We start from the raw sequence: 12,809 nt of genomic DNA on the forward strand, positions 1-12,809 counted from the left end.
GCGCATAGCATCCCCTAATCTATAACACAAGCGACTTTATTCTTCAATCATTATTTGCCAGCAAACATATGAGATTATGACTAGAGTTTTACATTTTAGTCTGATTATTTAAAACACTCATACTTAATATCACTACAACCACATGCTTGGGTATGATCTTTTGTTCATCTCTGCTCCAATGTGTCCCCATTGGAGGTTTTTCTAAGCCCCTTCCAAAAGAACACACCCTGGGGATGGGAGAGAAAAACTGGGAGAGAGCTATGGAAGGAGTGACATTATCCAAAAAGAAATGTACTCGTTACCTGACTTACAAAACAGTAACCTCTCTGTAGATCACCTTTATATAATAAAAACTATTTAGTAAAAAAACGAACATCTCCCCTCTGTGGGATTCATCTCTCCTCACAGTATGGCACCCACTTGTTTATCCTCTTTCCGATCTCAAGATTGTGAACCTGCAACAGACAGGGCTTCCCTCTACTCACTCAGTATGGGTCTGTAGAATGAATAAATGATTTTAAGTAGAGCCTGATTCTGGGTAGGGAAGTACTTAAAGAGTTACTGTAAACCTACCTGCTGTGCTTCAGCCCAGATTACATCTTCTAAGTGAGTGGCAAATCCTTCACTGAGCCACTCCTCCGTCCAGTCTCTGGCCCCAATAGCTAGGCCAAACCAGGCATGAGCAATTTCATGGCAGAGTCGGGTCCCACAGAGATGGCTCATGCCTGTCAAGGTGCTCTGGGAGAGGAAGATGATGTGTGGGCTGTGGATAATGGGAGAGAAAACACATGGAGCCCTGTTAGAGCTTGTCCTGAAGGCTATCCCGTGGCAGCTTTTTTAGCCTACAGAATCTGTTATTATCCTGTGCATGCTACATCATGACTGACAGACTTGCTCCTGAGATGCTTTTAGACCTAAATAAAGTGGCAGTTTACGTTTCTGGCAGCAGTTCAGCTTGCTGTTTCTGCCAACAGTTGTCTCCGTCATCAAGTGGCTATTACCTGTAATAAGTAACTTGCACCACAGTTTTATACTGAAAAAATTACAAGGCAATGGAAGCATTTACGCTGAAATCTGGACTGTAAAAGAAGAGCAGGTGTGAGAATGTGAAGCCCATGCTGTCAGGAGAGTGATCAAAGAAGCCTGTTCAGCCAAAAATCCCAGCAGCTTACAGACGAATTGAGAAGTCATGCAGAAGGGCAGGAAAAGCCAAGAAGAATGGAACCAAAAATTTCCCATTTCACACTGGGGCTGGCTATGGAGTTCATAATCTAACAAGTGCTATGGATAGGGGAGGTTTCCAAGGTACCCACAGAAGGGCTGCATCTCTGAAAAACAAAGGTTTTCAGTGGACTCTTTGGGTACTTACAGATTCACATGACATAACAAAATTATGAGAGAGAGAGAGAGAGAGAGAGTAGGTAGGGAGTTAACCCACCCAGGTGTGCAAACAGCCCCAGGGCTGGCACCAGCTGGGGAGATTTATCTAATCTCATTTTCCATACCTAGTTTTAAAACTCCAAATACCATGATTAAAATTGCAGAGATGAAATGGGAGGAAGGAGGGAGGGGAGGTCCTGAAAAAAGAAGAGGCAAATAGAATACCTCCTATGTTTCCACTTTCTGCATTTATCCAGGACTTGTTATAGTCTTCCTAATGAAGAATTTGATCTGGAAAGAAAAAAAAGATCTCTCCTCTATCAATTAAAGAAAACCAGTTGTGAAACCTTCCAAGCTAAGAAACTGTGCACACCAGTTCTTTCTTCAAAAGCCATTTGTTTGCCACCATGTCAGCTTTACACAAGCCAAGACTGCTTGCAGATTTTTTTGTCCGCCCCCACAGCTACCATTAGAGCAAACCCCACCTATATGTCCCTTGCACAACATTGCCCATTCAGCTCAGAGAGCTCAACTGCAATTGCGGCAGTCAGGTTTGCCAAAATAGACAGTGTTCGTGTGAAATAATAACAGGGCGGCCTAGGCCAGGCTCTCCAGAGTCCACAGAAACTCCAGAAATTAAAATAGAGTTGAGGAACTGAGGACAAAGGGATGCAACTCCACAGGTACCAACAGATCACTAACTCAGAAAGAAAGAAAGAAAGAAAGAAAGAAAGAAAGAAAGAAAGAAAGAAAGAAAGAAAGAAAGAAAGAAAGAAAGAAAGAAAGAAAGAAAGAAAGAAAGAAAGAAAGAAAGGAAGAAAGAAAGAAAGAAAGAAGGAAAGGAAGGAAGGAAGGAAGGAAGGAAGGAAGAAAGGAAGAAAGGAAGAAAGAAAGAAAGGAAGAAAGAAAGGAAGAAAGGAAGAAAGAAAGAAAGGAAGAAAGAAAGGAAGAAAGAAAGAAAGAAAGAAAGAAAGAAAGAAAGAAAGAAAGAAAGAAAGAAAGAAAGGAAAGAAGAGAAGGAAAGGAAAGGAAAGAGGAGGAGAAACATAAATAAGGAAGAGAAGTGAAGGAAGAGGAGAACTGGGAAGGAGAGGAGGGAGGTGACTGGAAGGGAGAGAGGAAGGGGAGAAAAAGAGGGAAGGGAGGGAGAGAAGGGAGGAGGGAGGCAGGAAGGCAGGAAGGCAGGAAGGCAGGCAGGCAGGAAGGCAGGAAGGAAGGAAGGAAGGAAGGAAGGAAGGAAGGAAGGAAGGAAGGAAGGAAGGAGCGCTCGAGGGAACCAAGTGGCACAGGAGACATCCTCTCCTTACTGAGAAAGTGGCCTGTTGAGAAGACAAACTGTGCAACCTGACATTTTTAAGTAAATGAGCACTGGCTCTGGCATGTACAGAGCTACAAGAAAAGCCACAGAAATGTACCGAGTAAATAACATTCCAGACGCTCTGCTGGCAGCAGTTCACCCTTTTGGCTAAAACAAAACAGAAGTAACTTCAGGTCTTATAAACAGGCTTAAAGAGGAGGCTTCCTAGGGAAAGTCTACCAACCAGAGTAACAGCCATGCACATATTACCAAGACTGGAAGGTCTGACCCTTGCTGAGGCCACTTAGATTCCATAAGGAGATGACTAAAATCCCAGCAAGACTGTTGAAGAAGAAAAAACTTCCAGTACTGGGGTGACCCACGGCTACTTTGTCCCAAAGTGGAAGCCTAGCCAACGCCCATTTATGCAAATATAAAAGTCTGTTGAGGGCCTGAAGGAATGCACAAAAGCAGCCAGCTAGGTTGGAGGTGGGGGGGGGGGGGGGGAGCCTGTTCACCTTCCCTCATTTCAATTTTTTTTTCCCCCTTGCACAGTCCTTGTCTGGGCCAGATTTCCTTCCCCACCCTTCTTTACTCTGGAGACTCCTCCCTGGCCTGGAGGTCTCTGGAATGGTATGGAAGGAATATAGCACCTCATTCCCACTTTCCCATCTTTAATCCCTTCTTCCAAGCCAAATGTATTTTTTACTTTTCTTAGCAGAAGCTTAAACATCCTCCAATCAGATGGGAAGGAAGGGCGTTTCAATTCAATATAAAGGATTCCATTATCAGTGGAAACCAAGGCCTCTCCCTAGAAAGCCATTTCCCAGCTGGGATCCTAGCCTCCCAGCTTCTCATCTAAGTTGGATTTTTACCTGTTGTGTCCCTCTGAAGGAAAGGATTTCTGAAAACTAAATCAGAAACAGGAGAAAGGTTTTGATAACCTTTCTCATGGGTGTTAACCAAATTCTGACATTAAAGGATCAACAGTAGACTTCTTTGAAGAACTTCCTTCCCTCTTAAAAAAGACTGTAAATGTTGGAACTTCTCAAGATAAGTAGCCTTTTTAAACTCTTCATCTTTTAAACTATTTTTCTTCAACTGTGAGTGAGGAAAAAAATATGATAATGTTCTCAAATTCACTTTAAGGAGAGATATTAGATATTCCTTTACTAGCAGATGATATATGGCTATCCACTTTCACAAGAGAACGAACTTTTGAGAATTTTCTACTCCTACCCTAACCTTGACATATGAGGCTCACAGGAGCCTCCCCCCTCCCCTCCCACATTCCTGCATTCTCAGAATCTTATTCAAGTTCCCATCAGCCAGCTGGTGATCAGTCTTCACTCTGACAGGCCCATTGGAAGATGGTGTTTCTTTCTTATCCCCTGAAAAGGTCTGTCAAGTCCTCAACATATGCCAAATCATTGATTCACCATCATTACAGAGGATGGAAGATAAGTACTTCAATAACATCTCTATCCTACAAAAGAGATTTCTTTCCCTTTTTAAAGATCTTCTGAGTTTAGTGTGTGTGTGTGTGTGTGTGTGTGTGTGTGTGTGTGTGTGTGTGCGCCGCGCGCGCACGCGCGCGCACGCGCGTGCGTGCATGCGCTTGCATGTATGTGCATTCCTTATGAAAGATGGGCAGCAAAGTGACAGAAAGCACAGCTCAGCTGGGCGCTGGTGGTTCATGCTTGTATTCTAGTTACTCAGGAGGCTGAGATCTGAGGATCACAGTTCCAAGCCAGTGTCGGGAAGTCTGAAAGACTTTTACCTCCACTTAACAACCAAGAAGCAATAAGTGGAACTGTGGCTCAAATTGTAGAGCATTAGCTTTGAGCAAAAGAGTTCAGGGACAACATCTAGGCCCTGAGTTCAGGACCTCATACTGGTTACTGGCACGCCTGTGCACACGCACACACACGTGCACACATATACCCACCCCCAAACACACACAAAGCACAAGCCCTCTGGCTCTCATTCTTCACCCACATTCTCTTTCCGTTGCTCCCAGTGAAGGGGGAAGAAGAGGAGGGTGGGAAGACCAGGGGTGTAGGAACACATGCATCTTTCCTAGAAGACCACCAGTCTGATGAAGGCTCCCTCCTATAGAGGCCAAGCAAACCAGATGACTGCTGCCTGCCTCTTGAGAATTTAAAAGAAATCATGTCTGGCCAGAAAAGTATTTCTCAAGACTGTTTCTTACTGCTACCTACCCAGCCAGATTAGAATGCTGTGTCCGTTAATTTAAAACATGCTTCAAGCAGAGGAGGAAGGAGTGCCTTCATTACTCCCAGGAGCAGCTCCCATCCTTCGGGAGGAATTCAATTTGGAGCGGAAATGGAGAATTTCATCAGATCTTAAGTAGGAGCTGGTGTTTGATTTATTTCTGGCCAGCATGGCCCATCTTGCTGCTCCAGGAGGAAAGCAGCACTGGGCAGGGCTGACTTGGAAACTGCAGCCACAGGTCAGAGCAGGCAGCAAGGCAGAGCTGAGGACTGCGGATGGGACAGGAACCAGGCATTATAGGGAGCAGAACCCCATTCCACTCATAGGGAGCAGATGTACACGTATTTGCTAAGCTTGAGCTTCTTGTGGGTTTAATATTGTTCACAATTTCAACTACATATGGAGCTTGCTATCATACAATATAGGGGAAAACAGCCCTTTTCCTGCCTGAGTCCAACTGGATAGGCTGACAGCTCTTAAAACCATATGTAAGCCACTTTTCCTTGTGCTATTTAATTATTTGCTAATGCAATTTGAACAAGTAAAAGTTACATTCAGAGTAGTCTGAAGCAATCTGTAAAGGAGAGCAAATACTCCTCCCTGTCCCTTAGGTGCATACTCTGTCTTCTGTTTCTTCGTTTGCTGTTAAGACAGCCTGTGCATTTATAAATCAGGTCCTGCCTCTTCTTCTCTGAAACAAAATCCTCTAGTCTCTTTCCTGGCTGTAGTCTAATATGGGGGATGATGTATTTCAAAGGCACAGGTGGCCTAGATGACCTGGCTAGACCCCACTGCCCTTAGGCTGAGATGGCTCAGTGGGGAAGAGATCCTCCATTGCCCTCATCTGGCATCTTGCTGTAGCCAGATGGGATAATCTTTAAATGGGAGGCTCCTGAGATGAAAATCGCTTGAGGTAGGGAAATTGTACTAGCTTACAGTCCTAAAAAGTTAGAGGAAAACTTGCTACATGGAGCAGTGTTTAATATTTGGGAGAAAAGGCTCAGAAAAGTAAAGTTTTCTTAGAAAGATTCTGAAGAATAAATATTAACTACTTACTCATTAATCATGAAGTCTGACTCAAGCTGTCAAGATGACGAGGACAGAAACTACAGAAGGCTTCAGAACTATACTCCTTGCATTTTATCAAAAATATATCCACCTGCTAAAGATTCATGTTGCTTGGGTTTTCCAACATGCTAGGCATATGTGACATCTCATTTTCTCTACCATACAAACCACAGAGATAGAGTTATCATCCTACTTTACAGACAATGAAACTAAGACACAGAGAGGCAAAGTTACTAACCCAAGATCACACAGACAACAAGTAAATACAAGTATACTTTGAACGTATGCAGCCCTGACTCTGAAATCTCACTCTGACTAACTCTACTTGATCACTGGGTTTAGACTTGTGACTTCTAGGCTCCTACTCCTCTGAGCCAACTCAAGTCCCCGGTGTATGAAGAAAGAGGGCAGGATAGGGGGAACAACCGTGCCCCACATTTGATGTCCCTTAATGCACCCTGGTTCTTGAGACAAATAGGTATGAGCTTACTCCTTAGTGGGAAATTCTCAGTGTGGCAATGTACCCCTCACTGTCTCTATCTGACACCTATTTTAACTAAAGCCTGATATTCTTTTCAGGTGGAGATGATTTAAAGCAGGTCACACACTCAAGGTGCTGTAGAAGCTGAGAAGATAATGAAATGGAGGCAGTGAATAATGAGAAAGTAGATATAAAGAAAATAGAAGTTGATGAAAAGAAGGAGGAGGTTGGAAAGGAGAAAAGTAGAAAAGACTGAAGGATAAAACAAAGTAGATCATGAAAGACAGAGATGAAAGAAGACAGAGAAAACAAAAGGGGAGAACTAGACAAGTAGAAAGGCAGACCACAAAAGGAAGTAGCAAGTAAGTGAGGGAAGTGGCTAAATGATGAAGAAACTAGATATGGAGATACGGAAAGAGAAATGGATCATATAGGGAAGAAATTAATTAGGTAAGAAGCTTTGAAAATACTAGGTCAAGGGTTGGAGGCACAGCTCAAGAGGGAGAGAGGCTCTGGCTTCAAACCCCAATACTGCATAAAGAAATAAAAAGCTTAGATCAAAGATGTGGACTGGAGGTGTGCTTAACAGTGGAGTACCTGCTTAGCTAGATCAAGTCCCTTAGTTCAAACCTGATTTCACAAAAAAAAAAAAAGGAAAGAAAATGAGAAAAAAAAAAAAGATGTAGGAGCTCCAAATTTACACTCCCTCACTTATAATTCCTAAGTTATCTTAGCAAAAGCAACATAATGGCTCCATTTCACTCAGAGAAGTAAATGACTGATTCCCAGACTATAACAAAATTGAAGGTAGGTGCTCATGGGAGATGGAGAAAAACTCCAAAGCAGAGCACAGATGACCCTGGTGACAAGAGAGAGACTCTCTAGTGAAGCATGATGACAGGAAAGAGGTCTCAGACACCAAGGAATTGTTGCTGGCCTCAATGTGGTTTAATGTTGGCACTGGCCTTTTACTAACAGGAAAGCCAACCACAGTGAGTGGTAAAACACAAAAGACCACCTTGACTCTAGAAAACATACTGATTCAGTTGTAGCTCTAGAGGTTATATAGAGGGGTGCTTAGCTTTCTTCTGTACTCCAGAGCATCCACATGCAGAGTAGCCTACATGCTAGCTAAACAGGCCTGCTAGCTAAACAGGCAGTGTTAGTGTTCAAGCAATTACAGGAAACTGAGTCTACCTCTCAGGAGTTACTTGGCCTCAGAAAGAATGTAGGTAGATACGTGGTGGATATGCTTGTCCAAAACGGTCAGTGAACCTACATGTGAATGTTTCATGTTTTAACACTGAAGAATCACTATTTGATTGAATCTTCCAACTCAATATGGATTCCTTTCTCCTCTGAATCATAAATAACACATTTTGCCCAAGGAGTCTCATAGATGAGGGCAAAGACAGAGAAATGGCATTTTAAAGAAGATTACTGAAGCCAGGCAATGGTAGGCCATACCTGTAACCCAAGCTACTCAGGAGGCTGAGATCTGAGTATCACAGTTCAGAACCAGCCCGGGTAGAAACGTCTCCAAGAGACTCTTTCCCTGCGCCCCCTACCCTCATCCCCACCATTGTGGGGCTTAAACTCTGGGCCTAGGCACCTTCCCTGAACTCTTCAGCTCAAGGTGAGCACGTTACCACTTGAACCACAGCACCACGTCCAGTTTTCTGGTGGCTTATTGGAAATAAGAGTCGCATGGACTTTCCTGCCCAGGCTGGCTTTGAACCATAATCCTCAGCTCTCAGCCTCCTGAGTAGCTAGTATTTTAGGTGTGAGCCACCAGCACCTGGCTCTATAAGACTCATCTCCAATTAACCACTCAAAAACCAGGAGCTGTACTCAAAGTGGCCTTGAGTAAAAGAGCTCAGGACAGTGCTCATGCCCTGAGTTCAAGGCCCACAACAGACAGAAAAAAAAAAGGCACTGAATTTACTGTTAACTCTGTCTTGTACAATATGGACATACTCACACCCACTTGTATGAACAGATACCAGTTGAAGCTAAGCACATCTATTGAATCATTTCTAAGTTATTTAAGGACTGTAAGCTGTATGTTTTTTGCAGGCTCTGGAGAACTGTCCTGGTATATAGTGACCAATTCAAATAAAAATTGTGTTAAGTGAAAGGCTCAGAGAGACAAAGGATGTATGTTTTCTCTCATATATGGAAATTAGATTAAATTATATATTTAAATATATATGTGTGTATTTATGTAAACATAAAAGGTTCATGTATATAGATGCCCTTATGTACTAACTAAAATATGGTATATGTAAGGGAAAATTCCAATGGTATAACTCCTTTGAACAATGAACTCACAATCTAACAAAATGAATTCCAGGCAGCTAGAACTTGTGGAGTGTGTGGAAGTTGTGAGGTCAAGGAGTAGTGGGGACAGAAAAAAGAAGAGAAGAAAGGTGAGAGAATGCAGTCATACTGTTCAATATACATATGTGAAAATGGAGGTAGAAAAACTGAGGTGAGGGGTAGGAAGATAATTAAGATGCACTGTATTCATAAAATGACATGTTAAATTGAAACTCCTTTGTACAACTACTTAAGAGATTAATAATAATAACAACAATAACAATAATTTTTAAAAATACATGTTGGCAGCCTTCATTGGGACACAGGCATAACAAAATGCGATTCTTTCTACACTCTCACTTCCCCATTACTCCATCTCTGTCCTCCCCAAGCAGAACAATGATGTTTATTCCCATTAAAAAAAAACAAAAGCTAACAAAATTAGCCTTCTCTATCCTCCTCTATAATTCAGGGAAATTCTTTATTTAATAAAATAATGCATTTTGCCTCGTTCCCAGAACGGCAATAAGAGGGTGCAATTGAGAATCATAATATCTCATCCAGTTGGTTTTCACTGTGTATATGAATCTGCCATTTGTGGCCATGTAGAAACTGAGGGAAACTGCTTCATGAAAAGGACACATTCGGGCAGCTCACAACTACCATTAACAAGAGGAGTTTGGTTACTAGGGTCCTTGGAAATAACCTCCTTGGCCCCACAGAACAAGACTTCCCAAGTTCCTAAGCTAGAAAAAAGAAGCTGTGGGGACTTCCCAAAGGATACTTAAGAGTTGATTGGTGAGAGGGCCCTCAGAGCCAATGTCCAAACCTTAGTTAGGTACTCTGGGACTCTGAAGACCCAAGAAATATGTTTAAGTTCCCGGCAGAGAGCTGATGAAAGCACACATGAAACAGAAGGAACAATTTGTACAGCAGTAGACCTAAATGCAACAGAGACACTGCAGATGCCAGAGTTTGGAGGCAAAATGTCAATGTGAAAGAAGATTCAGGTTTCCATTTATCAGTCAATGTCAGTTAGACTGTCAATCAGGAAGTCACTTGAGGAAGCAACAAGCACTAGAGCTACCTGGGAAGTGGACATTCAAATCAGTTCTGCAACTAAACAGCAGTGAAATCTGGGAAAGGGAATTGAAGGGAGAAAAGCCTATGAATTCCTCGACGGGTGGTGGTGACAGTGGTGATAAAGATGATGCTGATATCATAAGCATAGTTTGCTGTCTCCCAGGTAACATACTCAGTACTTTAGGCTCATTAACTCCTTCAATTCTAACAACAATTTTGTGAAGGAGAAATTCTTATTTTTCCCATTTTATAAGAAGGTAAGGAACACCGAAGTTACATCATCCCATACTTAATGCGAAGTTAAAGCTGACATAATCACAAGCTGTCTGGCTCATACACCTGTTTTGCTTAATTAATACCAGTGTCAATCAGAATCACCTGGAAGTAGGGTTGTTGAACTAAAAACCAGGATGTTAAAGTTGAATTTCTGGTAACTTGACTGATTGATTTAGTGTATGTTCCATGTAGTATTTGCTGAACCTACTTGGCAATCCTACCTGGAGGCCTTATTACAACAGACTGCTAGAACTCAGTTACTCTGGGGTCTGATTGGGAGGGTTGGGTGGGGCCTGAGCATAGAGCTTTTGGTGAAGTTCCAGGTGATGTATGTGGCTGGTTCAAGAACACTACTCTGAGCTGCTAATCTACAAACATTATGTTAAGTGCATACCCCTAACTTTAAAAACAATCCACTGCCCCAATTGGTTAAGTGGTAAGAGTTAACCTACAAATTCAGATCTTTAAATTATATTGAAAATTTAAAAAGAATTAGCCCATTCTGTGTGTGTGTGTGTGTGTGTGTGTGTGTGTGTGTGTGTGTGTGTGTGTGTGTGTACCAATATTAGGGCTAAACTCAGGCTCTCACTTTCTTGCTTGGATTTTTCCCTCAAGGCTGGTCCACATCTGGATTTTTGCTGGAGATTTTTTGCTAGAGATAAGAGTCTAGCGGATTTTTCTGCAGGAGCTGGCTTTGATCCTTAATTCTCAGATTTCAGTCTCCTGAGTAATGAGTACATTAGGCATGAGCCATTCATATCCAGCTAGCCCACATTGGATGTAGCAATCCAAAAATGGCTGGTATTTTTGAGGCAGGTGGGAGCTCCAGTGGGCTGTGGTCCCTACTATGGAAGCCTGTCTGTGACATTTGTCATTTATAATTGTGATTCTTTTTCCTCCCAGTACAATTAAGAAAAATATGATTGTTTAACCCGATTAAAATTATACAATACACGCATGTACAGAAACCTTATGCTTTTTATGTATTAAAAATAAATTTAAAGAAAAAATGAAATACTCTTTATAACCACGTTTTCATCGAAAGTAGACAGAGAAGACCAAGTGTTTCTTTGCAAATGCTCTACACATTCCTAATTTATATTTGCTGCCTGACCCTTAATAGGCATGAATTTAGCCTCTTGTTTAGCCTCTATGAAAAATTTTACTATCATGCTTGATAATGCAATAAAATATCAGCAAACTCCTGCTTCATGGAGCTAGCATACACAAATTCCAGCTTAGATCAGGTCAGTCACTACTAGTTCCATATTGCTAAAGGAAGAGCTAATTACATTTATTGTATTTTTGAAATCCAAACAGTTTCAATTATTACTAGCCACTAATGGTTTATAATGAAGGCAGAGCTTGTTAACTAAGCAAGCAACTGACATGTTTGTCTAAACTGTAAATAGAAGAAGAAAATTCATGAATTAAATGAATGAATCCAACAATTGTTCTCCGTTGGCTGTAAAGAGTATTCAGCTGCCACAATATATATCACCACTTTTGTTAAAAGGATTATCTGGCCAGACTATCTTTATCTGGTCAGAGATCATCTTAGTGGCTGCTTATAAAGTAAATGTCTCTCTTAATTTCTGAAAGTACTCATCTGCATGAAGGAGTGCCATTAAGGACCAGGGATCACCTGGCTTTGGGGGAGTCATAAATAAGTGAGCTCTTAAGAACAATGGCCATGTGTCTGAGTCCTAATCTCAAATGGTGGCTCCACAAATGTACCAAGTCAGCATGCTTGCTGAGATCAAGGGACAACAAGCATCATATTTCCCAGGGTGGTCCTACAAAGTATGGGACAGATGGTCATTCCCAGATGTATTCAGCTCTTCAGTGCCTCCCTTTAAAAAGGTAATAAACCTTACCAGAAACAAAAATAAACAAAAGGTTTTGTTATCCAAAGTCTTCTGGTTTCACCTAACCTTTTTATTTACAAGCCCTGTATTTCTCTCTCCAAAAGGAATGTATTACGTTTATTGGAGATCTCCGGCTGAACCCTATTTCTCTGGCTGTAGCCTTGATTCCTCACGCCTTGAATGTGCTCACCATGGTGAAAAGTATGGGCAAAGATCACAGGGATTCCTTTCTTTCTAAATAATCTTTCCTGCCATGTCACCATTATTGGGTGGTTGTGAGCTGAATGGCATCCAACTCTGTTTGGAAGGTACTGAGCTGCAAGTAATAGAAAACACAACTAAGGCTGACACACGCAGCTAAGGTCTTTCTTGGAATGGAGCAAGAACTCTGGAGGGTGGGGTTCAGTGACCTATCAATGCATTGGCCTTTCCACTCTTTATCCTTTCCTTATCCTTGTTAACTTGTGTTCACAAGTTGACTATCCCAGCACCAAGCATCATAGAAGCAATGTGTGATGTGCACCTGGGGGGAGGCGTTCATAGGGGGACTGTAGTTCAAGCTGGCTGGGGTAAAGCAAAACTCTATTTCAAAAATAACCAAATCAAAAAGGGCTGGAGTACCATTGAAGAAATAAAAAAAACAATATTTCCTAACTTAACTTGAAGCTGACTGTCCCTTGGATTTTTTATTTTACCTTTTCATTGTCTAAAAGAACCCAAAATCCAGTAAGCTAAAGGTAGAATGATGCATCATTGTTTTAAGAACTCAAACTTTGGGGTTAAAGCCTGGCTCTTCTACTTT

General features: G+C 41.8%; 1 protein-coding gene across 1 annotated transcript in view; it reads right to left on the reverse strand.

The window, feature by feature from the left end:
* LOC122113612 (aminopeptidase O (putative)) overlaps positions 1-12,809 on the reverse strand; it is a 344,600-nt gene that overhangs the window by 154,357 nt on the left and 177,434 nt on the right. Inside the window, exon 6 of the mRNA XM_042686676.1 lies at positions 574-763. Coding sequence (XP_042542610.1) covers positions 574-763 — 190 coding nt within the window. The remainder of the gene's footprint in view (positions 1-573; positions 764-12,809) is intronic.

Source organism: Dipodomys spectabilis, unplaced genomic scaffold (genome assembly GCF_019054845.1).
Source record: "Dipodomys spectabilis isolate Male_0828 unplaced genomic scaffold, ASM1905484v1 ptg000098l, whole genome shotgun sequence".
Classification (NCBI taxonomy): domain Eukaryota; kingdom Metazoa; phylum Chordata; class Mammalia; order Rodentia; family Heteromyidae; genus Dipodomys; species Dipodomys spectabilis.